General features: G+C 50.6%; 8 protein-coding genes across 8 annotated transcripts; 6 read left to right on the top strand and 2 right to left on the bottom strand.

Moving 5' to 3' along the window:
* Positions 1–1198: 1198 nt before the first annotated feature.
* Positions 1199–2077, top strand: N7539_008259 (uncharacterized protein; the record flags this gene model as incomplete). The annotated part of the gene is made up of 1 exon (XM_056937859.1): positions 1199–2077. One exon carries the CDS (start codon positions 1199–1201, stop codon positions 2075–2077), a length of 879 nt encoding a protein of 292 aa, XP_056786951.1.
* Positions 2078–5668: 3591 nt separating this feature from the next.
* N7539_008258 (sugar porter family MFS transporter) lies at positions 5669–7463 on the top strand (the record flags this gene model as incomplete). The annotated part of the gene is made up of 3 exons (XM_056937858.1): positions 5669–5766; positions 5853–6181; positions 6268–7463. 3 exons carry the CDS (start codon positions 5669–5671, stop codon positions 7461–7463), a joined length of 1623 nt encoding a protein of 540 aa, XP_056786950.1.
* Positions 7464–8824: 1361 nt separating this feature from the next.
* Positions 8825–10262, bottom strand: N7539_008257 (N amino acid transport system protein; the record flags this gene model as incomplete). Its single annotated transcript, XM_056937857.1, has 2 exons — positions 8825–8881; positions 8961–10262. The coding sequence occupies 2 exons, from the start codon at positions 10260–10262 to the stop codon at positions 8825–8827; spliced, it is 1359 nt and encodes a 452-aa protein (XP_056786949.1).
* Positions 10263–13645: 3383 nt separating this feature from the next.
* N7539_008256 (putative ab-hydrolase associated lipase) lies at positions 13646–15559 on the top strand (the record flags this gene model as incomplete). Its single annotated transcript, XM_056937856.1, has 1 exon — positions 13646–15559. The coding sequence occupies one exon, from the start codon at positions 13646–13648 to the stop codon at positions 15557–15559; it is 1914 nt and encodes a 637-aa protein (XP_056786948.1).
* Positions 15560–17066: 1507 nt separating this feature from the next.
* On the top strand, positions 17067–17381 carry N7539_008255 (uncharacterized protein; the record flags this gene model as incomplete). Its single annotated transcript, XM_056937855.1, has 1 exon — positions 17067–17381. One exon carries the CDS (start codon positions 17067–17069, stop codon positions 17379–17381), a length of 315 nt encoding a protein of 104 aa, XP_056786947.1.
* Positions 17382–17527: 146 nt separating this feature from the next.
* On the bottom strand, positions 17528–17728 carry N7539_008254 (uncharacterized protein; the record flags this gene model as incomplete). Its single annotated transcript, XM_056937854.1, has 1 exon — positions 17528–17728. The coding sequence occupies one exon, from the start codon at positions 17726–17728 to the stop codon at positions 17528–17530; it is 201 nt and encodes a 66-aa protein (XP_056786946.1).
* A 1253-nt stretch (positions 17729–18981) lies between these two features.
* N7539_008253 (uncharacterized protein) lies at positions 18982–19313 on the top strand (the record flags this gene model as incomplete). The annotated part of the gene is made up of 2 exons (XM_056937853.1): positions 18982–19081; positions 19171–19313. 2 exons carry the CDS (start codon positions 18982–18984, stop codon positions 19311–19313), a joined length of 243 nt encoding a protein of 80 aa, XP_056786945.1.
* A 5823-nt stretch (positions 19314–25136) lies between these two features.
* N7539_008252 (putative oxalate decarboxylase) lies at positions 25137–26997 on the top strand (the record flags this gene model as incomplete). Its single annotated transcript, XM_056937852.1, has 9 exons — positions 25137–25270; positions 25326–25438; positions 25506–25595; positions 25649–25664; positions 25719–25890; positions 25965–26032; positions 26093–26213; positions 26279–26783; positions 26855–26997. 9 exons carry the CDS (start codon positions 25137–25139, stop codon positions 26995–26997), a joined length of 1362 nt encoding a protein of 453 aa, XP_056786944.1.
* Positions 26998–27319: the final 322 nt, after the last annotated feature.

Genomic DNA, 27319 nt, shown 5'->3' with positions numbered 1-27319 from the left:
CTGGAAGAGGTAGTTAACTTGCGATGACTCCTAACGAGGCGGGATATTGAATCATGAATGTAATCCTGTGTGTGATTATGTACGGTGCACGGGTGCAGTATTACTGTTCAGCATTCAGTATTCCCTGTACTCAATATTATTACTACAAGTATTGACCATTTGTTTCATTGAGTCAATTCAGTATTGACTCTTCAATGAGTAAATGAGTCTTCTAGTAATGATTGGGTACGCCCGTCACGGCGTCACCCAAGTCTCGAACACGGGCCGAGTGGGACTGGGGAGGGTCCGAATTCCAAGTATTTCCCCCTTATTGATGTTGCCGTGTGTCTCCCTTTCCCCCGAAAGGCCACAAGGCCACGGAGCTACTGTCACTGCATCGGTTCAATTGATCTGGACTCGGCAGTGCACGATCCTCGGCCTGGCCCCCCTACTCCTGCGCTTTTTCTCGGCTTCGATCCCACCGGCTGTGGCTGAGCCTCGTTATCACGCGCCGTGAAGAAAAAGACGGGCCGAGTGAGGGAACAGACTCGGGTCGGAGTCTGATTTTGGTGATGTATTTCTCGGGATCACGAGACGGGTTGCGGGTCACGGGTTAGGGTTTGGTCGGTTGGGTAACTACTAATTACTAACGGGAGTGAGTCGACTCAGTCGAGTGACTGGACAAACTGCCCTGAGCGCTCGTACAGACGCCTGAGCACAAGGCATGAACATCCTACTAAAGCAGCCTAGCGTGATGGAGATGTGGAAGGCAGTCATTTTGGCTAAACCGCCACCGTCTGTCTTGCACATACGGTTGTATCCACTGCGGAGAGAACGTGGTCCAGTCTATATTTTACAAGAGAAACATTGTGAAATGATCCTTTTCGTCAGGACCCTTGAAGAAGATCCAGCTCAGATCTATGGACTGAAGTTTTGGATTCTTTTATTTCGAATGCGGAGGTCGAAGTAGCACCCTGCATTTCAGTGACACCTGTCATGCACATGAGATGGCCTTGGGCAAAGAGGCGGTGTAGGCGATTGATCTGTTGATGCAAGCTTCGCAACACTCGACTACCGTGGACTGTAAAGTGGTAGTCTGTACTCTGTACATACTCTTTCTCAGTTTCTAGCAGTTCCAAGAAGAATCCAAACCTGACAAATCTACTGCACCCCTCTGGCAAGCTGTCCAAGATTCGGTTCTCGCATTCGACCCTGAAGCATGGACACCGAGGCCATCTGCTCCGCTTGTAGCTGGTCCCCCATACGGCAATCACACTGTAGCTACCACAGTCATGTGAAACTCTTCTACAGCGCCGGCAATCGAGGAGCATGGTCCTTGGGTTCAAAGCTCATCCTCAAAGAACGAGAGAATGCCCTCCCGAACAATGAAACGTCAAACATCCAATTCTTAACCGAAAGGACATCGATCCCTATTCCCCAAGTCGTCGAGGAATGGACAGAAGACGACGGAACACACTTCCTGCTCACCAAGCGGATCCCAGGCCAATGTCTAGAGGAGGCATGGCCCACCCTATCCGCAGAAGATAAAGAACGCGTCGCAAAACAGACAGCCGAGTATCTGATGCAGCTTCGTGATCTTCGCTCCGACCGTATGGAATGCCTAGGTGGCACACCACTCTACAGTGCGTTCTTGTTCGCAGACGATTATAAGACCGGGCACGGGCCGCTGACTTCGGACGACGAGCTGTGGGCTGAGATGTCGCGGTCCTTGTCCCACGTGCCGGAGGAGGCTCGCTCGGCACTGCGTCGGCGAATGCCCAGCGCTGCGCCGTATACTTTCACCCACGGCGACCTGACCATTGTGAATCTCATGGTGGACAAGGGTCATTTGGCAGGGATTCTGGACTGGGAAGGCTCGGGCTACTTCCCCGTGTGGTGGGAGTTTACGCACGCCGGGATTAGTCTCTCGGCGGAGGATGCGGAGTGGAAGGCCTTGTTACGCAAGTATTTGCCGGATCATACTGAAGGGCGCGAGTTTTGGAAAGATTTCTGGTTTTTGCGTCAGTACCCGGACTTGGAAGAGAGAGGTCTACAGTTTTTGAATAGTTGTGGTCTGAGCTTGCCTGAGAAGATGTAACGCATCAAGAGTAAGGATCGGGAGAAAGGCGAGCTACAGTATCATTGTATATTGATACTAGACTGCTTGTCATTGTTGCAGTACTTTGACAGTCACGGAACGCTACTGATCAGGCTTGACGGTACAGAGCCTGTTTGTTTGTTTTTTTTATCTGTTTAAGGTTGGTATGGACTGTGGACTCTGTGAGTTTTGCCCGGCCACCTGTCGTCTGAAATTGACATTTGATCTCAAGTTTGTCCCCTCACTTACGCTCTACAAATTGAACGGGGACCAGAAGAGCTGCGCAATGCAGAGTTTTCAGGTTACAACGAAAGCTTCCCTCGAACTTTCCAATGAATTGCACTTCCGACACTTGATGTTCAAGATGAATTGATTTTCATTGGTTCGCAATGATGGGGTCGACTGATTCTCATAGAACTTTAGAGCTAATAAGTCGGGATTTGCAAAAATCCAATTGCAGGGCAGAGACTGCCTTCAATCTCCATAATCCATATTACAGTATCATACAGTACTTCCCCTTCTTCGAGCTCAATGCGGCCTCCGGTGAGCGAGATCCCAAAGACAACCAGAAACCAGGGGCCCCGCATCATGCTCGTGTCCCGGGGAAAGGAATCCATCGACTTGACTGTCTCTACCCGTACTCTCTAGTCCGGTCTTTGGCAATCGTGGAACGTACCTCAATCTGACAATCCCCGACAGTAGTAGCAGTAGTACTGTGTTCAAGTGTTTGAGTTCTCCAATTGTCCCCACGACTCCACAGTCCACAGTCCACAGTCCACGCACATTGCCCTCGCCGTGTAGGCCGTAGGGGAACCTCACAGCCACAAACCTTGTTCCAAACGCCATACCTAAGCTACAGACATGATTTTCAGCCCTGGACAATCGAACTATCGGAAATAATCTTCACGGATGATTTCCTCTGGTTCGACAGGGCAGGCGAAACTAGTGTCGGATGGGGCGTCGCTCGGACCAGACTTGCAGTTTCGGAAGGGGCGTTGGTTTGACTTTTTTGGGGTGTTGCTTAGCGAAGGCATTGGAAATCACCGGCAAGCCGAGGATTTTGGGGAGGGGCTGATGACGGTACTTTCAAGTTTCGCGGACCGATAAACTCCCGACATACGTGCAGTCGGAAATTGGACTTGGTGGTGGCGCGCTAAGAAATGATGTGTCGCTGAACGGCGTACGCCTCAGAGTCGAATCTCACTTGACGGGTCTCTATCGTACTGGGTCGAAGTAGATTAACAGGTATGTCAATCTCCATTTCTATCAGTACAGTACGGTTTGGTGGGTTAGTTTGGGCCCTCTGGGGCGACCAAGCAATCGCCGATGATTCACCAGTGAGGCGAGAGAAATCTCCCCCGACTCGGAGACTGAGCAGGATTTCTGCGAGAACCCTATTTTCTGGGGACATGGGGGAAATGGGAGGTGGACTCTCTGCGATCTGTGGAGGAAATCTCTGCTCCAGACATACGGAGGGGAACAATCCTGTTTCATAACCTGGAGAAGACGGGTTCCCGCGTCAGGGACTCGAAGTCATTCTTTTTTTTTTTTGGTTTGTTTTGTTTTTCTCTTCTCTGGAGTGAAATGAAACAACACTCGGGAGGCTCAGTCAAGATCTGATTGATATTGGTGAAGATAATAGACACTCTGTTCAGTGTTCACACTGTTCACTGTTCCCAGCTATGATTGTACCGACCGAAGCCAACACCCGAACAGATGACCCGACTTTCGGTCGGCTTCTCCGGTGGTGGAAGAGAACTCTTGGCCCGGCTGGCCGACCGCTCCAGTTACCGAAGCATCACGTAAGTGGTGGCTTCCCGAGACCACCCAGGCCACCGACGGTAAAGTTTGTGGCTTGGTCTTTCTTGGTCTTTCTCGGTTTAGTCGAATGGACCGTGGATATTGACTTTGGTGCCTGGCAGAGATGAGCAGAACTCAACACGACGGTCTGTAGCTCAAGCTTCAGCAGGCAGCTTGTGTACCTCGAGTCAACAAGTTCCACCATGTGTGCAGATCGCTGCTAGCAAGGGATGACAGGACCGTTGAAACGCTTCCCAAAGCGGACGGATGCCTCGTGACGCTTCGAAAGGAAGGAATCAGTACTCCAATCGATCCCTGGCGGGGTGCAGGGCTCTGTTGAGTCCATCCCGCATTGGGGCAATCCCTCCGTTTCCAGCAACAAACGTAGATTGAACGGGATCGAATCGTTTACACCAATGTCTTCACTGGATCCTCCAAAGACGAATCCCTCGGATTGACGTGCATGTCGTGATGGTATTTGATTCCTCGGAATGACCGAATGATGATCTGGTTGAGACCTCTTCCTCGAGGGAGGTGCGCTCGTCATGATGGACGATTGCCGTGTCTTTCGCCCAGACTTACAAAACGACATAGAAATAGTAATAGTCATCCCTTGCTCAGTGTGTGAGTGAACATTTGACTAGACATCTTGATCGCCGTCAAGGAAAGCAGAGTCATATCACCCGCTAGTCATATGAAATCTGCATGTCTACTATCAATGGAACTAAGTCTCTTGTATAGCTCGGAGCCGAATGCAATACGAACCGCAATGTGTTCCTCTCCCTCTCCCTCCCTCTCTCTCTCTCTCTCTCTCTTTCTCTCTCTCTTTCTCTCTCTCCCCCCGCCTCCCCATCCTCCCGCCGTGCAACGTGCCCCTCGCGTCCTGTGGCGCTGATTTCTACAATGTGGGCGTTGCATGAGGAATGTCTTGCTAAATAGGGCTACGGCGCCGCCGCACGAGGCAGGTTAGGTTCTTTCCCCGGGGCTTTCTCCCTCTCTGATTGGGACGTGGATTCTCCTTTCTCCTCCACTCGCTGCTTCGTCCTCCTTCTGCGGTGCTCACTTTTGGGGGTTGCTCAACATCCGACTCCACTGGACCGGTCGGGACGGCGTGGCCGGCCACCAGACTGGCCGATTCTCGGCATCGCAGAGGGTCCCAAGCCCGTCCAACTCCAGGCAGAGTGGCCGACTCCACCATTCTCACCGCGCCCCCCCGACGGAAAGGGCTAACAATAGCTGCACGGCCGCTCAGGTGACCCTGAAAATGGAGCCTGGACGCTGGATCAAGCGCCGTATTCTGTCTTACACGATTAATTACCGTGAGTAATTCAGATTGGGCTGGTCATGGAAACTGGGGGATTGCGGGCATTGCGGAGACGCTTCGAGTCCTTTCGGAGCTGGTTTCGGCCAACTTTGGGGCCCCCGGGGGTCGGCTGTCTTTGCACCAGGCCCGATTCGATCCATTTCGCACGTTTTTTCTCGAGTTTATTCGGGATGGTGGTGTGGTTTTCCCTTGTTTTTTTATTTTTATTTTTTTCGTTCGTCCTTCTGCTCAAATGTGAGAAAATCTGGAGTATTAAAACCTCGTGGAATCCCCCCTCGAGGTGGTTGAAACTTTTGCATTCTCATTCATCTCGATCACCTTCATCGTCCTCCTCTTCTCCTCTTCTCCTGGAGATCTGCCTATAACTGCAGTGCAGCCCTCTCATACCTTCACCCCATCTTCTTCCTTTGAATTATCCTCATCGATCCATCCTTGTTCAGCCTCTTCTCACCCTCAAATCCTTCATCATGGGCTTCGCGTTGAAGAAGCCCGCTGATGCCGTGGGTTCAGCAACCCCGGCCATCCTCATTGGTCTTTTTGTGGCCTTTGGTGGTGTTCTTTTTGGGTGAGCGGTCCTTCTACCGAGTCAATGGATCACCTCAATAGACAAGCCGCCATGGACATGACTGACATTCTTGCTTCGTCTCATAGATACGACACGGGTACCATCAGTGGTATTCTCGCCATGAAGAAGTGGCGGGAGATGTTCTCGACGGGATACACCAACCCTAAGGACCACCTTCCCGACATCACTGCCTCTCAATCCTCCATGATCGTCTCCCTGCTCTCCGCCGGCACCTTTTTCGGTGCCCTCTTTGCTGCTTATATTGCCGACAAGTTCGGTCGTCGCCTGGCGATGATCATGAACACCTTTGTCTTCTGCTTCGGTGTCATTCTGCAAGTCGCTGCGACTTCGATCCCCCTGTTCGTGGCCGGCCGTTTCTTCGCTGGTCTCGGTGTCGGTCTTCTCTCTGCTACCAGTGAGTTTCTCCCGTGGAATGCGAATGCTCCGTCGTTTGAGGCTTCTCTTTCTCCAGCGACTAATCTGTCTCCCTCCGTTTTCTAGTTCCTCTCTATCAGTCTGAGACCGCTCCCAAATGGATCCGTGGTGTCATTGTCGGTGCTTACCAGCTGGCCATTACTCTGGGTCTGCTGCTCGCGGCCATTGTCAACAATGCCACCAAGGACCGCACCGACACGGGCTGCTATCGTATCCCCGTTGCTGTGCAATTTGCCTGGGCCATCATCTTGGTCGTCGGTATGATCATCCTGCCCGAAACCCCCCGCTTCCTTATCAAGAAGGACCGCTATGAGGATGCCACCAAGGCTCTTGCTCGTCTCCGTCGTCTCGACGTCAACGACCCTTCCATCATTGAGGAACTCGCCGAGGTGCAGGCCAACCACGAGTATGAGCTCAGCCTGGGCAAGGCCAGCTACCTCGAGATCGTGCGTGGCTCCATCGGTAAGCGTCTGGCGACTGGTTGCGGTATTCAGGCTCTCCAGCAGCTCGCCGGTGTCAACTTCATCTTCTACTACGGGACCACTTTCTTCCAGAACTCGGGGATCCAGAACTCCTTCATCATCACCCTTATCACCAACATCATCAACGTCATCTCCACCTTCCCCGGTCTCTACATGGTCGAGAAGTGGGGTCGTCGTCCTCTGCTCATGTTCGGTGCCGTCGGCATGTGTGTCTGCCAGCTGATTGTCGCCATCGTCGGCACCGCCACCTCTTCCGATGTCTCCAACAAGGTCCTCATCGCCTTTGTCTGCATCTACATCTTCTTCTTCGCCTCCTCCTGGGGTCCCGTCGCCTGGGTCGTCACCGGCGAGCTGTTCCCGCTCAAGGCCCGCGCCAAGTGTCTCTCCATCACCACCGCCACCAACTGGCTCCTCAACTGGGCCATTGCCTACGCCACCCCGTACATGGTCAACGAGGGACCGGGCAACGCCAACCTGCAATCCAAGGTCTTCTTCATCTGGGGTGGCTTCTGCTGCATCTGCGCCGTCTTCGTCTACACCTGCATCTACGAGACCAAGGGTCTCTCCCTCGAGCAGGTCGACGAGCTCTACGCCAAGGTGCCCCGTGCCTGGCAGTCGGTCGGCTGGGTGCCTTCCGTCCACTTCACCGACGTCCGTGATGTCGCCGGTGACAGCAAGGATGCCGCCAACCTGGCCGATCTGGAGACTTCAGCCAATGAGAAGCGCGATGGCGAGCATGCTACCCACTACGAGGGTGTTACTGCCAAGGCGGATGTTTGAAAGAACCGCCTCCCTGTTTACCTACTCTGTTGACATCTTTTGAGTATTTTTGATGTTTCTGATACTCATTTTGCATACGCATCGCGGGTTTGAATCTTGGTTTTTTTGTTGAGGTTGATGTTTTTGCTTTTCATTTATTTCATGACATGTATATATGACGGGACTTGGATCTGTGCTTGGACCTTTTTTTTTCTTTCTTTCTGTCTTTTTTTTTTTGCTTTGGGTTTCGGGAGCTGATTATCTGGTTATGCCATTAAGCCCTGCTTTCCATTGAATTGTCCATCTTGGATTGAATCATGAACAAACACTTGATGACTGAGCACCGACTCCTTGAACAATCGTAAATTCGTAGTCCAAATTCTCACCAAGAAGCCGCTTTCATAAAAGACGGACTGTAAGGGTCTGCACATACCTGGGCGCATCCATCCTATTCCATCTCAAGATCCGTCCACCTGCACTCCCCACATTCCTCCCGTCAACCTTCCCGGTCGAGGTAAGGTAGGGGTGGGTTACTAACCACTCCCGCTACTTTGACTGCGTTCGGAAAATCAAAGACTTTGAAACCAGCAACCAGCCCACCAACCTTGACCGAATTAACAAAATTAAACACAACGACCAAAAGAAAAAAAAAGCAAGAGCAAAAGATTGACGTCAAAATCCCCATTTACTACACGATCAACACAATCGACGGGCAATGCGTGATATAAAACGTTTTTCGTGGGACTCGCTTGTCCGATTAGACTAAGTTGCTAGGTACTAGGTACTAGGTACTAGGCCCTCGTAGGAAACTCGTCTATGACAGTAGGACTAGAACTAGGTATCCATGTGCCCTTTAAAATTAAAGATGTCATGAGTAGTGAGTACTAGTATCAGGTGCATTACCCGCGCCAACCTGTTTCTCGAAATACAAAACAGTCAGATGCAACTCGGACGGTTTCAGAGCTTGATGCCTTATGGTCGTCATGTCGATGTCCCGAAAGATTGGAGGACAGTGCGGTTCGGAGGCCACCCCATAGGCTAATGCAGAAGTTCTCTGTGTACCGCTGACTTTTGTTTTCCAGATTGAATACTTGATACTATTGGGTAGAGCAAAGAAGGATATTTAAAATGTGGTGTTCATTTTTCGGGGCAAAGCCAAGGGTCATAGCCAAGGAATTCCGAATCATCGTGTCATGCAGTCATGCTCTTCAAAGCAAAAGGGGACAGGGGCAGGGGAGGAAAAATCAAGCAAAATCTATGGTACAGGGTAAACCCAGCAATGTCTATCGTCTTTGTACACCGAATCAATGCGCCAATGCTGTTGCAGGAGAGGAAAAAGAAAGAGAAGTGGGAGGGTGAGGCGAGGGGTTTTCATATAGCGCCTAGGCAGCAGTGCAAGAGAAGACGCCCTTGACGCTACCGTTGTCATACGAGTCAATCTGTAAAAGAGAAATTGTTAGAAATTGCGCAATCGAAAAAAAGAGGGGGGTCAATCCAGCTGGGATATGAGCAACTTACAATGTCCTTGATACTGGCGTACGTTCCCGCGCCCAGAACAACCATACCAATGACAAAAATCGCGGCATTGAGAATAGAGAAGAACAGGTTCTTCTTGCTGAACATACTGCCTTCCCGGATGAACATGAACCACATGATGGCCGGGAAGTAGAAGGTGAAGCCGGAGACGAAGAGCGAGGAGATCACAGAGAGCAAGTCATCGAAGAAGGGAATCACCTCGGCCACCACGAATTGCAAGATTGACAGAACAACGATCAGAGCCAACCAGGTGGTCCAGCCCATCTTGGTGTTGACGAACCGAATGTTGGAGTTCTTGAAGACTCGTCCATGGATCAGGCGACCCAGTACCACAGTGTTGATCGAACCACTGATGAAAATGACGGGCAGCGCAATACCAAAGGCAACGCGGCTGAGCAAGTGACCGGCGGACAACAGAGCAGGGCTCTGGACGTCCTGGCCAACAAAGGCGTAGACGAGGGCGCCAGTGACCGTGTAGATGAAGATCTCAGCGAAGCCAAGGGACACGATAGACTTGGGGAAGTCGGTAGGAGTGTGCATTTCGTCCATGAACGAGAACTGGCAGAGTGCAAAACTGTAGGCGAAAATGATGTTGGAGAGGGCGATGAAGGCCTCGGTAAATGTCAGGCCCTCCTTAGGCCAGGCGGACCAGTTAACAGCAGCCAAGCCGGTAGAATTGCTGGCCTCGACTCCAGTGCCGATGATCGTGATCCCGACGGCGATGATGATAGAAACAAAGTCGATATATCCGAGGATGGCCATTTCAGAGAAGCTAGGGGGCACAGCGAAGATGAAAAGAATAATCGCCGAGACTACACCGAATACCACGGAGCAGATGTTACTCTCGGTGATGTTCTTAAAGGCAATCGTTCCGGTCAAACAGTGGGAACCAGCCGAGAGCAGAAGCTCCAAAGCCAACATCATGTAGAGAATCTCATAACCCCAGCGGCCAAACATTTGGCGTCCCGCCTCGGGATAGTCCGAGATGTGAGGGAATTTGACCTTGACTTGACCGATCACATAACTAGTATAGACGGCGATCAAACCGATGCCAACACAGCAAATGACACCTGCCACCATTCCCAGTTTGGCAAAGGTCGCTGGGATGGACAGTGTTCCCAGAGCAACGGCTTCGACGATGAGCACCACGGTCAAGCGTTTCCATCCGAGACGGTTGAACTTCTGAATGCCTCCCTCATAGATCTGCTGCTCCCGGTCACTCATGTCCAGGACCCCATCGTCCGATGGGGTCATCTTGTCGGACTTGGTCTTACTCGGAGACATGGCAACGGTGGTGGTGATGACCAGACTCGTTCGACCGGGTGGGAGAGGGGGGATACAGAAGGAGAGTGGCCTCGGAGGAGGGTGAGAGAGAAGGAGAGAGAGAGGGGGGGGGGGGGGGGGGGGGGGGGGGGGGGGGGGGAAGTGGTGGTGGTGGGTGGTTGATGGGAGGAAGAGTAGGAGAAGGAAGATGGTTGGAAGAAGATGAAGACGACAGACCAGACACGAAATCTCCCACTCCACACGGGCAAAAGAGAGTCGGATCAGTGATAGATGGATTGATAAGAGTGCTCGGCCTGAGCAGGTTAGACGAGGCCAAAAGGTCAGAAAGATCACCGAAATCTCGGTGGCCGGGTGTGCTGAAGTCCTGGAGTAGCAAACTCCATCCGCACGGCACCTTCCCGAAACAGCCTTTTTTTTGGTGAGTGCCCGGCGGTTCCACCCACCGCCGCCGTGATCATCTCCAAAAAGAAGCCGAACTTGGCCTAATCGGGCCGTCGTGGACGCTCGTCGGTGTCTGTGTGACTAATAACATGGCCCTGAGCTCCACCGTCGACACTCGTCATTGGGTGTTCATCGATCTTGTTAGTCACAAATGATCGTCACATCCTGCAACTTGTATGCTATTGTATTGATCATCACCACCGTTATCTGCACTTATCGTTGGAAAATGAGGAGACCCCGTTCTTTTTCTCACTTTTACCCCGTGCTCGTTCGCTTGTGAAACTCGTGGCTATCATCAAATGGAGTGCTTCTTCTGGACTGCCGCTGTCTGCGGCTCTGATAGTTTGTTGGTGGTCAGACCAATCGGCTGCCGTCCTCGCACAAGCCTCGATCCACGCCACGGCCGCTAAGATTTTTTTTTTACCTCTTTGGCCTCTTCGAATGAAATTGCGCCTAGCCGTCAATCTCCCACAGCCCTAGAAGCCTTGGTGCCGAGCGTAAAAATCTTAATTTCTAATGTCCTGCTGTTCCTGACGGGAACCGCGCTTTTCCGAGGCATTCCACGGTAAACCGCGCAACGGAGGAAAAATGGATTTTGCCGATCACCCGATTCTACCCTCAGTCTGACTGTCTGACTAGAAGTACTGTAGTTACATTTAAATGCAACAATGTACATCCACCGGTGACCTCAGGTGTTGACAACTTGGTATGAGAGGTTATATTTGGTTGCGATGCATTGATTTGAACTAAGGGAATGGATCGGAGGACTCTCTGCCATGCATTGTGTTGTTCGTGTCTTCCACGTCCCCCCGGCAGAGACCAACCTGGTCATGATGCAAAATCTACGTGCCAAGTCGGCAAGCCGGAGAGCCACGTGATTTTTAACCGATCCGTTTCCGGGTCCGGAATGGGTGAAGCAAGGAATATGTCCTGATGGAAAAACAGGGCCACATAAAGCAGAAATGCTGCTGGATAGTCATCGTCTGTGGGGACAAATCATGACATACAAATCCTACCCAAAAAGTTCGTTTGAGGTTTTCGCTACAGTCATAGATATTGATGAAACACAACATCAGAACATCCCCCCCTTGTCGACCGCACTTTACCTGTAATTTGAGGTGGAAATCTATTTGCACGTAACTTTCTTCGATGGTAGTAAAATCATTCATCGTACCCGGCGATCTGAAAAAGACCTCAGGGTAAGCTGTCCTATCTTGGACTACTGTCAACACAAGTGACGCTACCGAGTACAAAGGTCGCTTGCGCCTGCGGCATTGGAACAACTCTTGAGGATCTCAACTTGAACCGGCCCACTGCTAGTCCGTTTAGTGAAGTGGAACCACGGTGATCTGAAGCAAAGGGAAATTTTTCAAGTGAGGAGTGGGTTTGGCCCGTTCTGAATGGCACAAGACGAACAGACAACCAGGCAAAAAAATCAGAAAAATAACCCGACAGCTGGCGGATTTGAACCGCCGCCTCCGAAGAGACTTGATTTCTAGTCAAGCGCCTTAGACCACTCGGCCAAACTGTCCTATTGATGTTTCTCGAAGAAATTTTAGCTTTATGATTAAACTCAAAATCTTTATGACGACTTCGGCGCGTCCCTGTAATCTGTACTTCTGTAGTACTGCCAGTGCCCAGTGCCCACTCTTTCTGCTCTAAATCGGGCGACTTTCGGCTTTCGATGTCTCAGCGCCTAGGCCTCCCCATCGTGAGGCTTTCCTGGCTTATCTGCTCAAACAATTGTGATATCAACGGAGATCACAATTAAAACGCTCTTGGCATAGTTATGTCCATCGCATTACCATCGCGTGGTTCTTGAGCAGTTGACTGATTCGTTAGATGCCTTGATAGCGCGGCACCACTCGCTTCCGCCCCGTGCCCAAATATATCTTTAAAGTGAATGGATTGAGATTCTATCATATCCACTCAATTCACGACCTATCCCGACTTGAATCATGGAAGATATGTAACGGCCTTCATATACTCTGTAACGTAGGCACTTGTTTCACGTACAGCTCCCGCAAGCTACTGCCCGTAGCGTGCACGTCCTGGGCTGCCGTAGGTCCCTGTTGACCCACTACTACTGGGCTCTAGGGAGTGACAGCGATGACGACTAGGTGGGATGAGTTTGATCATTGCATTCCCGAGGTGTACGTACACCCCAGATGACGAGGACTTGACGTGGACCCGGATGCCGAGTTCATGCATGGAACTGGATGTTCAATCCTCCATCGAGTCAACCTCCTCTGGATGTCTGGGTTGGCCTTTGGGGTCTTTTCATTCTGAAGTGCATGTTGCTTCAGTAATCTCAGTGGCTTAGGCCTCGTACTCGCTTGATGGAGTAAAGTTTTCCGGAGGTCCACGTAATTCATGTGTGCTGCAGCAGTGCATTACTGCAGTGTAGGTTGGAGTACCCACGAACCAGAGCTTTGCCACCGCATTGAGGCATTCCATTGCGGAAGAATGTATATTTTGGCTTGTTGGAGCGGGTCCAGAGAAACGTCATACATATGATCATGACCCTTTCTCTTCTCTGGCGCCCATATCATCAGCACAAAGAAGCCGTGCTTCTATGATACGAAACAGAGATCGAGATCTCACGTGTAGCAGACAGAGACCAGATTTTAGGATCACACATGTCAATCATCCGGGAGATCTTGCACTCGTGATTGTCCAAGATGCTCCAATCGAAGGAGTGGGATCCCAGATCAATCGCCCAAACCCACCGCCTTCATTGGCACGCAATCAGCACGTGACCGGAATGCGCGTCAGACGCCGCGGTCCCGCTTCAGGCAGTGGAAGGCGCTCAGTCCCCCCGGAAATAACGTCAGTGCCTTGAATGGGCTGGGAGGGTCAATCCTCAAGTCCTGCTTGCTCTCAGTCTGCAAACATGAGCTTGTCTTGCTCAACAGCAGTCGCATTCTCATACACCTAAGGTCATGGAGGTCTCAATACCCCCAACAACGATCACGACGTCTGAAGAAACGCTAAAAGATGGGCATGAACCTCGACTGGTCTTATCTACTTTCTCCGATTTGCCCGATGTGCCGTCACATAGTCCGTCCACAGAGCTTCCTGATATAAGCCTTTCCGAGACAGTCCAAGGAGAGTCGAGCGAAAGCATCACAAAGACCCTGTGTGATGCCCCTGAAAAGATCACGGAGTCGTGCGAGCAGGAGCTTCCTGCTCTTTCGCAGAAGAACCCCCTGTTTCCACCGCTCCCGTCCTATGAAACACCAAGCATGAGCGGCAGTATCAAGTATCTGATGATTCGGTTAATTGCATTTGTACTCTCACTCAGCTTTCTGACTGCAATCTTCGTGGGTGCCTTATCACGAACGGTGTGGACGGTACTGGGAAATGTTGGGTTAAGACTGCGTGGTAAGCCCGAGCCAGGCCGAATTTTCGAGGCCGAGGAGAAGAAGCGACGACTAGCACGCGATGCCGCGCACATGGAATGGCATTTGCGACTTCAAAACCAGCAGCTGGACGCGGAGCAAGGCCAGGATGAATGTCCACCGCTGGAAGGGGGCAAGGATCGACTGGTGTGCGACGTTGCCTATTATGCCAGACGAGTGGGACTTGATGTCGAGACCTTTCGTGTCCAGACCGAAGACGGATACATCATCACACTTTGGCATGTCTACAACCCTAAGGAATATGCACCACTGTCGGAGGAGCAACGTCGAGAGCGTGGACCCGAGGTCTTTACTGGCGCGAACGCGAAAAGCTGTGCCAATACCAACTCCAACGTCAAACCTCGATATCCCGTCCTTTTGATGCATGGATTACTACAAAGTGCTGGCGCATACTGCACCAATGACGATGACAGTCTCGCGTTTTTCCTTTGTAAGTCTGGATACGACGTGTGGCTGGGAAACAATCGCTGCGGAATGACGCCCGAGCATGCCACATTGTCCCCGTCGGACCCCCGCATGTGGTCCTGGGACATTCGCCACCTGGGCACTCTTGACCTAGCGGCCCTGACATCCCGCGTGCTGTACGAGACTGGCTTCGAGAAGTTGGGTCTGGTCTGCCACTCGCAGGGTACCACCCAGACTTTTGTTGCTCTGGCAAAAGAACATCGCCCCGAACTGGGCAAATACATATCGGTGTTTTGCGCCCTCGCACCCGCTGTATATGCCGGCCCTCTCGTTCGAAGATCTTACCTTCGATTTATGAGTAAACTGTCACCGGAGACGTTTCGCCTCTTCTTTGGAATCCATTCGTTCATTCCCTTTATGATGGCCGTGCATCGGGTCTTCCCTCCCAAAATTTACGGCGTGCTGGCGTACTGTGTCTTTTCCCATCTCTTCGGCTGGTCCGATTGCCGATGGGAACGAGATCTCAGGGATCGCATGTTTCAGTTCGCTCCTGTATATGTCAGCGCTGAGCTCATGCGGTGGTGGCTTGGCGGCGAGGGATTCGCCAAGCACAAGTGCATCCTCGCACCGGAGGAACAAGATGCAGAAGACACCGAGATGCCCCGATTCACCGACGAACCTAGATCTGTTCGCCCAGAAGACGCCATGAACCACGGAGAAACCGACCGCACTCCCAAGAGTCCCAACAAACAATCATGGTACGGCGCTCAGACCCCGCCCTTTGCCCTGTGGATCGGAGGCTCCGATGCCCTCGTGGACGGACGTAAGTTATTGACTCGATTCGACCGTGGCCTCGAGCCTCAAGTGAACGTCGTGCATTCCAAGATCATCGAGGAATATGAACATCTCGACGTCCTGTGGGCCATGGACGCGGTTGACCAAGTCGGTAAAGAAGTCCGCCAAGTCATCTGGGAGACCATGCCTCACGGAGCACGTGTCGCTTGTCGAAGACCTCGTGGCGTTAATTAGACTAAAAGTCTTTGTCTTTCCGTGTGGTGAATGGGGACAAGTACTGTATTAATGATTAGACGGTAGATATTCTGCGACATGGAGCGTTCCAAATGTTAATACATATAGACTTGGATTGCCCCGATTACCCACAGCGTTCGAAAAGCCTAATCTGGGAAAAGTAGCTGCGTCAAGACATGAACCACAGTGCTTAGAATAGGTGTTACCAATATTGAAATTGCGATAGACGAGATCTTATCCCGTCACGACGCTGGGAATCCACACGAGGACCAGACAGCTCATTCCTTCGACATACGGTGCTCTAGACTTTTGAATTTCCAATAGTAGAACCAAATGGAAAGCTCTCCAGAACGCCTGAGTTGTCAACTACTCCATCAAGGATGCGAGGGCTGTTTGCTATTTATTAAGGGTGTAAAAACGTTCATCGGAGCTGAGAATGGTCTGCATGGGCAAGCGCGTTCAGGCTTAAATAAACGTCATTCTAGCTCCAAGAGGATCTCAAAAAATAATACTTGCATTGCGCATCGAGGTCGAGTAGTAAGTGATCCGATTTGCTTGCTTCCCAGGACAAGGACTCCGACTCGGATGTTGACCTTCCACACGCAACTTCCATTTCCCTCTTCCAACGCCCTGGTGTGATTGTCAATCGCGCTCGATGAGTCTCTCGTCTGCACCCACTTTGCCCTTGAAGAGAACTTTGGCACGATCATGTATGATATCCCGAGAGGTTTCATTCTGTCTCATGATCGACTTGACTGATCTTGGATAATGTAGCCTCCACCGCAGATGTTCCTCACTCCCACCGTGATTTCCACCGTGTCTTCCGGCGCCAAACATCCGCGGCCACTCAGAGTGAGTCAAGTTCCTACGCATCGACCAGGTCTACGCGCGAAGCCAATCTCACTCCAACATCATCGTTTTCCGTCTCCTCCGCCGAGTCGATGTCTCTCTCTACTTGTCTTATGATGAACAATGGAGACAATCGATCACGAGGTGCTGGCACGGTGCCCGAGCCTGGCTTTCCCCAGTTCAGCCGACTCCCCGTGGACTTGCGACTGATGATCCGGGAGATGTGCATTCCGAAGCGTGCTGTTGAACTGACTCATCCCCGATTTTCGACACTCGATCCCTGTGATCGTCACATCGATCAGACGTCTCCGCGCAGTCGCAGGCTTCCAACGATAGGCTTAGTACGCCGAGAGGTTCGATATGAGGTTTTCAAAATCCTCTGGTGGGTGCCCAGCCTCAAGAGTCGCGGGTAATTCAGACCAAATTCATCGATCTGTGTGCGGAACCGGGATACCGTGGTGCTGCACAGTGTGGGCGCAGACCCCGATCTGGACTACTAGAGACCTGGTTCCATCATGGTGGATATCTTGCGGCAGATGAGCCAGCATGCGGGCAAGGTAGCCATGCACTTGCCCAAGTGTCGCCTTTGGTCTGGCACCAGGTGGCCTGAAACCAAATTCGAACAGAAGTTGCTTTTCCTAAATGGCATGAGCCCATCATGATCATAGGCATCATCACGGTCCATGCCACAAGGAACGAGATTGCGCCCACTGGTCTCTTCGGTCTGCTGAGCGATGCGCCAATTCAGCTGATCGACCTCTTTGATGCGAAGCTTGTTGATCGCTACCTTCAACTATTCGAGAACCTGCGGTACTCTCAGGGCCGAATGACTTGCCAATTTCTCAGGAACCTAGAAGACTTGACAACGAATGCGGGCATTGGAACACGCGAGGCTCAAAATAGAATGCTCCACTTAGCTAACAAGACATTGCATGGTCCTGGCTCCTGGGCTAGTCATACCTTCATGGGATGACGCCTATTACATGCCCAATGGTGGCAATCCCTGGGTGATGGATTTTCTGAGCCGTACCAGCCACATCTTTCAGATCATGTTTCGTTGGTGGGATAGGAGATGTCTGCAGTCTTCGCGCGTGAGTTCGGGAAAAGTATAGTCCCCAGTTACTGGGGGTGTTTGTCGCTCTCTCCTACGCCCACGGCATCGGAGTGAAGGACCTCAAGAGCCAGAAGATAAGGAAGGGGTGAATTGAATTCATCAAATTCCAAGAGCAAGTCAAGCTCGATGCGGTCGCCGATCAGCCTCATCACTCGACCACCTTGGCTCTGGTCACGCGACCCTTGTTGACACGGCCGGGTCAACATTTCTGCAGTGCCGGAGGGAGCACAGATTGACCGCCTTACTCACACCAGCGCCAGCTGATTCTATTGTGGAGGAACTATACTACAACCTGAGGGCAAATTATGACTAGATTGCATCTTGGGCGCTTGTATGGGAAAATTTATAGCCCTTGGTTCAAACAAGAATTTTGTTTTCTAGCCTTGTCTCGTGTTTTTGACACCACGTTCTCACGATTTGGTGATTCAACTAAGGGTCGTTCAGCTAGTGGGTACACTAAGCACACGGCGACCCCACACACGATCGCAACCCCGGATTTCCACAGTGGGCCCCGGAACGGCCGACTCCACTCTGCTCACGATGTGTTGACCTGCGCTTAGAGGCAAGCTGGACGAACACTGAGGGAAGGAAGAGCTGAAGAAGATTTGGAATGAAGACTGGGATGAGTCAGGCTTAGTGTTAGGAATTGGATTCGTTGTCATGGCTCACGTGAAGATCTCGGGAGAGATAGTGTGTCTGTTTACCCCGACTTAGGGGGTGTGGTTTCAGGGGGGCGCAAGCAACTCATCTGCCCCAAGAGATGAATGACTGTCTACCTGGTACCAGCTGCGTAGTAAGCGCCATATACTTGTGTAAATGTCACTCCAGGTAGCTTTCAGGTAGCCAAAGTAGGCAGGATTGCATATCTGGGGTCCAAGGCCATGGTCTAGGGGCCAATCATTCGAGAGGAGAAGTGTACTTTGGCTTGCAGATGAGACCATCCTGGTCGCTCGTCTCATTCACAGCCGTCAATCTTACTTCCCCGCCCATTAGTCGATGTATCTGCAACAATCGTCTGTGGTGATAGAGCGGCACTCAGTTCACATAGCTTCAGTTAGCTCTATAACCTCAGCATGGCGAAGAAGAGATTTTCCAAGTCGGGAGGCTTCTTGAATGAAATAGAACAGCCTATCGCCAGAAGTGATCGGTACTCTGAGCGAGCCAGCCACGAAGATTTCAGGCTGAAACTTTAGTTTATCTTGCCACCACAACTAGGATGTCTCGGATGTCTCTCCTTGTCACTTTTCACCCTGGCGTAAACCCCGCATTAGCATGTCATCTGATGCTCTCCCCGTATATAAAGCCCGATAGACCTTAGAAGACATCTTTCTTTTACTTCCAACTCAAGTCGAAACTCTCCTCTCTTGACACACCTCAGGACTACTTTATCAACCAGCAGAACATCCTTCATCCAAATTTCATCACACGATCTCAATCCCCCCATCCACATCTACCAACCATGTCTGCCGCCGTCGGTCCCTTCATCGCACAGCTCCAGCAGCTGCCTGCCCGTTCTCGTCAGGGTCTGAACAACCTCCGTCAGCGACTTTTCCAGCAGGGTAAGTTCCACCTCCAGCATCTCTCCTAGAGATTTCCCACGCCGGTTCAACGACCTTCCCATTTTCCTCTTCCCTAACACCGTGTACAGAGGCCAAGCCCAAGAAGGAGGGCCAGCTTCTTCGCACCTCTTTGAACGTCCACCGTCCAGTCTGGGTCACTGCTGGGGGTGGTGTCTACACCAGCCTGGCAGCAGTCTACCTCACCATGCGCTACCTCAAGCGTGTGAGGTAAACTCGTGGTCGATATTGAACCCGTACAGCTTTTTCCGACCGTACCTCGCCTGGCTGGTCCCCATGAGAACATCATTCTTCTACTCATCTCCAGGCAGACTTTCTTCCACCCATACAAGCCCGCATATGTTCGCGCACGTCTTACCCACTATGACCTTCTTTTCTTACTGATTCGACACGCACCCTTTGCCTTCGGACCTACCCGTACTGGATTATGGCAATGCCGTGGAGGAGGAATCATTTGGCAGGACCTTTTCGTTTGTGTATCATTTTATTTCCTTAGGATGTCTCTCTCTTTTCGTTCTTGCTTTGCGTTGTCCATTGTCATTGATTGACGGGACCTTTTTTGGCGTTTTTGGGGCTACTTTCTACCCCAACTTTACGGGCTACAATGCTATAAATCAAATACACTTAACTATACCACTCACGGAACTTCGTAGCAGCAGTAGGGACTGAATGACAAGATAGAACATGCTCAACGAACTCAGATACACTTGAGGGAAACAGGCTGCGACACTCTAATACCAAGAGAGAAGTCGAAGGGTACTTGTGACTATTCTCAATTACAGAGATACTAAAGTCCATGTCGAGAGGTCATTATGACACTGTAATGTCGGTGAAATCGACGGGAAACTACATACTAAGCAACCCAACCCATGATTATGGAAAGATGATCCGGTGACAATTTCCCATCAAACTCTTCCTACTAGGACGGCAATTACCTAGTAGTTACCATAAGGCTGTGTCTGAAAGCCCCCATGTTATTAATTTAAGAATATCAAGATCCAAAGCGGCCTCTACAGAAGCTCAGCAGCACACAAATTCAAAGACGAAAATGGAACAGTGTGAAGATAGCTTTCGCATGGCAAGTTGGCTGTGCGCCCGGCTCTTCTGAGCCCTCGTCTAAATGGCCTTGCATGAAGAGCGCGCCCTGAAGTTTGCACACAGACCATGAAAAGGTACTACTGTGTCACTCATGTACTTCCAGTCCTCAAAGTACACTCACAGACACTGGCCCCCCCAACCGTGTGCCTTCTTTGTCCACACCAAGCGACCTCCAGTCTTCCCCGGACTCAATTCCCCGTACCCAGTAACCGCTCATCCCACAGCATCAGCCCAAAGTCAGCCCCTCAAGATGACCTATCACATGCACACACTTCACTCTGTCAGTCCACCTTGACAAGGTTCCTTCAGGCGGAGTCCAGAAGATGATATCATGATTCGACGCCAATTTCGATGCTGGTGGAAAGTTTCCCTCGCATCGAGTAGTAGCGTAAAGGCACTCGAAGCGCGGTGTGTTCACTCATGGTCGCAGCCCCTCTGGTACTTCCAAGTACGCTTTTGTGATGAAGAGTGACTTGTGTATGCTTCGGGGTCAAAGTCCGTGATCCAATTGGTGCTCGGATGTCTGCAGGCCTGGACCTTGGCAACCCCGCACTACAGAGGGTGGTCAACGATAGTGAGTCTCGTCTAACTGGTTGACGTTGTCTCCAAATAGGCGAGGGGGGAGGGTGTGTATGCACGGGGGTTGCGTGGTCGCTGAGGCAGAGGGGAGTTGCCAATGGGCATAATGTGAGTTTATCCATGCGGGCGAGTCTTTCAACTCAAATGACTATTTCCGCTGAATGAGAGTCCAGGTTGACGAGTTGCAACAGAGGAAGCGACCGTAATAATTGCAGCTAGCTTCTTCGATGGAAGATAGAAATCTCCTGATAGCCTTTCTGTCGAGTGCGGGAGCCCTAATGTGATACCTTCTTAGTAGTACCGAGATGGGTGAGATGTGACGGTAAGTGTAGGTACCTGACTTACTGAGGCCTTTTTCTTCCAATCAGCGGACGTGCAGTCGTCTCGGGGATATGATAGATGATGAGCCACGGAACTGGAGAAGGTAAACAAGTAAGAGGACCATGGGCCGCAATCAAGTTACTTCAATTGGGTATAGAAGTACGGCCACTTCGGGTAGGGTCTGACGTAAACACTGTAACAGTCGGGGGATTCGTCACACTACCACATACCATGGTACTAAATCAGGTACCTCCGTCTGGACTCTTAGGTTATCTACCAACCTACCTAGTAGCCTAGAACATGTGAAGAATACTAGAGTGCTGACTACAGCAATACTAATAAGAAGAATGAATGCAAGGCTAAGAGGACCTGCACATAGTATGCTATCGACTGTCTTTGTCTTGCTCAATTTTCCGGCTGCGCTGTCGGCTTGACTCGTCCGGGCAGTAAGCTCTGTCTCTGCCCGGGTCATCTGCGACAGGTACAGAATCCCAGTCCACCGATATCTTACACCCATCTGTGACGACCTGGCGTACAATGAGCTTTGATAATTGAAAGAGAATGAGTCGAAGCCACCAAGGCAGCATTAAGACCGTCTGCCGCATTTCATAAAAAAATGGCCGAGAACCCAGACACACGGGATACGAGAGAGCAACCACCTACCCAGCCGCATGAAGCATTCATGGAATGTTCGGGTATATTCTGGTCGATAAGAACTGACGTGGCGACAATAATCAAGAATCCGGAAGATGGATCTAAGCTACAAAGTTAAAATGCTTGGTATTTGTATTTCTTAATAGCTGCCTCTCGTCTACAAGTAAGGCTTAGACGGCCAAAATCGAATGAAATGGACAACAATATCTGTCGTCAAGCACGAAAGTAATTTTCACCCAGCAAGGTATTAGAACAACCCACGTGTCATAGCTCTTGCGTACATACATCGTAAGTGTAGTACTCGTAGAGAAAAAGGAGAAGACCACCTCTCGTTGACATATCCAGGCGGTCGCTTGACCTAGCTTGTTGTACTTTCGCTTCGATCCCTGTGTCGTCGAGATCGACTCTGTCGGGGATGTTTGAGAGAGAAGCAGCCTCGTGATAATTCTTGTCTTGTAGGTTATCGTGGAGGCAGATCAACATCAATGGAAAGCCTACTTAAAGGTGACGTGCCAGGCTCGTTGATTTTTGGGTTAAGTTGAACCAAGGAATTCATTCACCTTTTCATTGTTCGTATAGCATGTGATACTGCCGTCTCACCGCAGTTCATAGCCTAGATAGAATCTCTCCTCGCTAGTCAATCTCACTCTCATCCCTCACAAACATGGTGATGCCGTGCCCATTGGAGCCCTCTCCCAAAAGTAAACACCGAGTCAGGTCCATCGGGCAGTGTTTACACCCGCAAGTCTCTTTAAGATGTCCAAGGGGGGTAGGTACCTGGCCTCCACAGCTCAATAGACTTACTGCCCCGCGAAGCTTCCAAAATTCATATGAGACAACTTATTCTCAGTAAAATGGTATCATCCTGGTGATACCCAGTAAGCCTTGTCTTTCTATCCATTCAGTCACCCCATGAGACACACATCAGGTTCACATCCCCACCTACATCCAAATAAAGGTTAAGAAGAAGGCCATGGGTTAGTCTTTGATAATCTTGCCAAAGTTCTCTGTCCCCATCGAGCGACTCACTAATGTGGCGCTGATCATGCGCACGACATGATATCGTCTGGAAGTGATATTGCCCGGGATTGATAATAACAGGCTTTACCTCATGCGGATGCGATGTACATACAGTGATTACTCGAGCCGACGAAGCATGCCTCCCTACGTCTTCTGCGTCGACGCATCATGAATGGCTGGTGTTTAGATTCTCTACCTCTCGGTAACCTCATCTCACATTGTTGGGAAAGACGATCATGAGAATCTACTTTCCCTGGTCCTGGTCGGCGCTTCCGGAATTCACTTTTATGTCGAGGAGATCATTTTCACTCGTTCGTTTTCTTCGCAGCCCAGATCGGGAGCTTCGTAAGTGTAAGATTTTGGTCCACCTTATCTGCCAAACTAAGCCAAGTCGAGTTTGTCAAACGATTAATAACGAGTCGGTACGTACCTGTCGAGTCATGCAGCGATAATGATCGGGCTGGAGCTCGCAGATCTCCAAGAATAGAAATCGATCAGGCCGCCCGTATACTCATAAGTAACTTGGTATCATCGCCACGGCGCCGCTTGCTAGCTTCCAAAGATTGAACTATCCCCGTTTCACAACTCTGCTCGCTAATCTATCATCGCCTAAGCCGGAGCGATGTTGGCTAAATGAAATGCTTCATGCCGGGTATGATCAGCAAGTCTCCTTCCCACATGGACCGACCCTCGATGAAAAGACTGGTCGCGTCGTATTTGCATCGAAACTTCCATTCGTACATGGCTCATCTTACCTGAACGAGCTTAAGACAGGTAAATTTGAGCGATCTCTTTCATACGTGGGGAAGATACTATCAAGCGGATAAGTCGGCGGGGATCGCTGCCCTAAAAAAATCAGATCAGCAACTGCAGTTGGAACAGGCTAGTGAGTTCAAAGACAAGACCGGAAGATAACGCAAGTGCGCAGCCTGTCAGTAGTCTTCATATGCATATGAATTTTGGGCATAGTCTAACTTCTTACGGATACATATGCGAGGGTACTGTGCGTCGTGCATCAATTGAATTAGGATGATGACGTGCAGAGGTGGATTTGCCTTGGCGGGCTTGGGCGAGCTTGAGCGGAAGCTTGGTAATCCCCCGGACATCCCCTCCACATACGGACATTCAAACAATATTGCGTTGTGCAGGTCCTCGTTGAACAATAAAAATAAGTGTGGGCGAATTCATATCTGAGCCTTGTAAGGAACACAAAGAGTAGCTCAAGAAAGTAAGCACGTAGGGCTGACGGGTCGGATAGGCCCAAGTTTCCCGTGTCTTCTTGAAGAAGGGGTGGGTAACAACCTGAAGGATCATTGAAGTTGGAAGCTAAGGGTTGCTTGATTCATTTGTCGGTGGGTGGTTGCGGAGTCGATTGTGCCGAGGCTGCCGACAACCGGTTTGTTTACTCGCCGAGGAGGCGCAAATCCGCCTGCGCATTCCTGGACTAAATTGGAACCAGCCAGATGCGTGGTGATGAATACTCGTGCTATCTTTCGGCTGCAGCAATCAGTACGCCTTCGACCAAAGGGTCTCCGGACCGTGCTGTTCTGCGCGTATGACATCTCCGAGCAACGATAGAACCCAATCAGAATTCCTATGGCGAAGGTTCGAGACAGTTCGAGCAAGAAGTACGACATGAGGTAGAGCAGCAATCGCAACGCTTCTGAGATTGGACCTACCACTTCAACACGGTAGTCAAGACGTATGATTCTACAGCAACGGGGTTCAATTCTCTATTTCTCGACGAATCCCCCAGTTACCGAGTACCACATCCCCGACAATCCTATTCCTTGGTGTATCAAGTCGTCGACGCGAGAAAGTGGATACCCTACGCAGTGTAAGGTGTGAAAAACGGTTCGATCTGCAAAGGCTGCTTCCAACGTCTTCCGTCTGATCTCATTAGCAGCTACAAGACTACTACAACAAACTAACAAACATGGCGAGGGGATAGTGTTTGTTGTCCCCCGCTAGAAATGAGGGGATGCTGCACTTGCTCTCCGCTTGAAAAGCGTACAAACCTATGGAAAGCAGGGAATTACGCGAATGACCATGAAAATGAGCCGTTTTGATTCTCACATGATCGCTTACAAGAGCCATTGCTATGTGTAATGTGCTACGGGCTATTTTCGTGTGCAGTGAGAGTGAACCTGACGTATGACGAAACGAACGGAAAAGCGGATCTTCCCATCTTGTTCTTAGGGGATAGCAAGATCTATATAAAAGACGAGCTTCTGTCCTTCGAAAATTGACTTGAACAGAGACCTTGGAAGTCACAGATTTCTCAACTCTGGCACATTCAGGAGACTTGATCAGTGAACTTCTCGCTTCCTCAATACTACCTAGTTCCGTGGTCATTTCACCTAACATGAAGTTCCCCGGCGTCACGGCTACTGTGAGCTTGCTCTTGACTGTCCTGCCTACTGTAGGCGGTGCTCCCACTTCAACAAACGGCAATGCCGCAGCCAATCCCAACCTGAGAGGCTCGCCAGAGCTGGTCGGGTACTCGCCAACTGAAAAAATTTGCAAGCGGCGCTAAGCCTGATATCAAGTACAGTCTTCTACCCGGCCAAAAAGAGAATAGCAAGACTGGGTCATACCTTGATTTCGAAAGTGTTGAGAACCCTCAGCCTATTCGAGGCAGTAAGGGTGGTGATGACCCTGGCCCACGTAAATCTTGCTTCAATCAGTATAGAAAGGTCATGGATGATCACGATGCTGATGTCATGTCCCCCAGGAGACTATTCATATGAAAGGATCAACAGCGACAAATACGCTCCTCCGGGCACCGACAATGGGGCCACAATCAATGCGCAGTGGCCGATGGGTCAGTTGTTGTCGTCTAACCCTATGGCAGGACTGAGCTAAAACCATGTCTAGGACTGAGTCATAACAGGTGATCATGTCGATTTGGTGTGTATCCCACCCTTGCTGACAGGTAGTTTTGTAGGCTCGGACTCGACAAGTCTGGATGGGCTCGTCAACAAAACACGGATGTGCTGCCAGATGCCAAAGAAATGGCGGGTGTGGACATGCGATTAGAACCAGCGGCATACCGCGAGCTTCACTGGCATGTGGCTGCTGAGTGGTCTTTGGTTCTGAACGGATCCTGCCGCATCCAGGTACAATCTCAACTCAGCCTGAATCTTCGGGGTTCAGCAATAGAAGAAAGCGACATGTTGACAAGGATCTTCAGGCCATCAACGAAGACGGAGAGACCTTTGTGGACGATGTCCAAGCTGGTGACGTGTGGTACTTCCCACCGTGAGATTTGACCCAAATTCTTTGCCTACCTGGTATATCTCTGTACTAAAACTTGACAAGTGGGGTTCCTCACTCTATCCAAGCCCTTGATGACGGCGTCGAGTTCCTTCTGGTCTTCGATCAGGGTTCCTTCAACGAAGACAACACCTTCCTCGCATCGGAGGTTTTCATGCACAATCCGGTAGGCTCGAGCCACAAGCAAGGCGGAGAATGCATTTAAAAGGTTTTCTAATGAGTGAATCACAGCGAGAGGTCATGGCAAAGAATCTCGGAGTGCCCGTGTCCGCTTTCGACAATATCCCCGACAAAGAACTTTACATCTTCAACGGTACACCCGCCCCAAAGCAAATCGAGGACCAGAATGTCACAACGGGGGCTGGGATCATTCCCCAATCAAGAAGCTACTCATATCACTTTTCTCAGCAACCCGCTCACGAGGTTGCGGGAGGATCCGTAAAGATCGTCGACCCTCTAACTTTCCCAATTGCCAGCAACTTCTCCGCCGCGATCGTGACCGTCAACCCTGGTGGCATGCGCGAAATCCACTGGCATCCGTCTAGCGATGAGTGGACATTCTTCATCAAGGGGCAGGGCCGTGGAACCCTATTCACTGCTCCCAGTGACGCGACGACATTTGACTATCGTGCCGGAGACGTAGCATACTTCCCCAAGTCGAATAGCCACTATATTGAGAACACAGGTGACGAGGACTTAGTCTTTGTTGAAGTGCTCCAGGCTCCAAAGTTCACTGGTAAGTCTCCCATTTCCTCCCAACAAGATATGCTACTCCTTGGAAGCTGTTAGTACTCACAAATCAGCTAGATGTGGCGTTGGGTCAGTGGATTGCCTCCACGCCCCGACAAATTGTCAAAGACACTTTGAACCTCAGCGACGACACCCTAAGTAGAATCAGTACCGAAAAGCAGTATGTTGTTGCCGGCGAACCCAAGAGCTCACAACCATGAAACCCGTGCACGGGTGGCATTGACAGGGCGTCGAAACGAAGTTTATCAGCATGAAGCGCTCACTTTCCAAATTTTTTGCAAGAAATCTATGTCTTTAATTGCAAAGATTGCTCATGGCTTTTCCCTTTGACCTTACAAACACATATCTGCCAAACCTAGATTCAAGTCTGCGTAATGTGACTGCAAAAATGCACATCAAACAGTAGGACCAGGACCGGCGTAGCGAAACACTCGAAAGACCTATAGAATGAAGAAAGATCGTCACATCGAGAGACGGCGATCCACTGAAGATTACTTACCTGTAGATTCATAGACCAGGAAG

Source organism: Penicillium diatomitis (genome assembly GCF_028827545.1).
Source record: "Penicillium diatomitis strain IBT 30728 chromosome Unknown utg000012l_segment0_segment0, whole genome shotgun sequence".
NCBI lineage: Eukaryota > Fungi > Ascomycota > Eurotiomycetes > Eurotiales > Aspergillaceae > Penicillium > Penicillium diatomitis.
The sequence above is the reverse complement of the archived record's forward strand: the minus strand, read 5'-3'. Positions and strand labels throughout refer to the sequence as shown.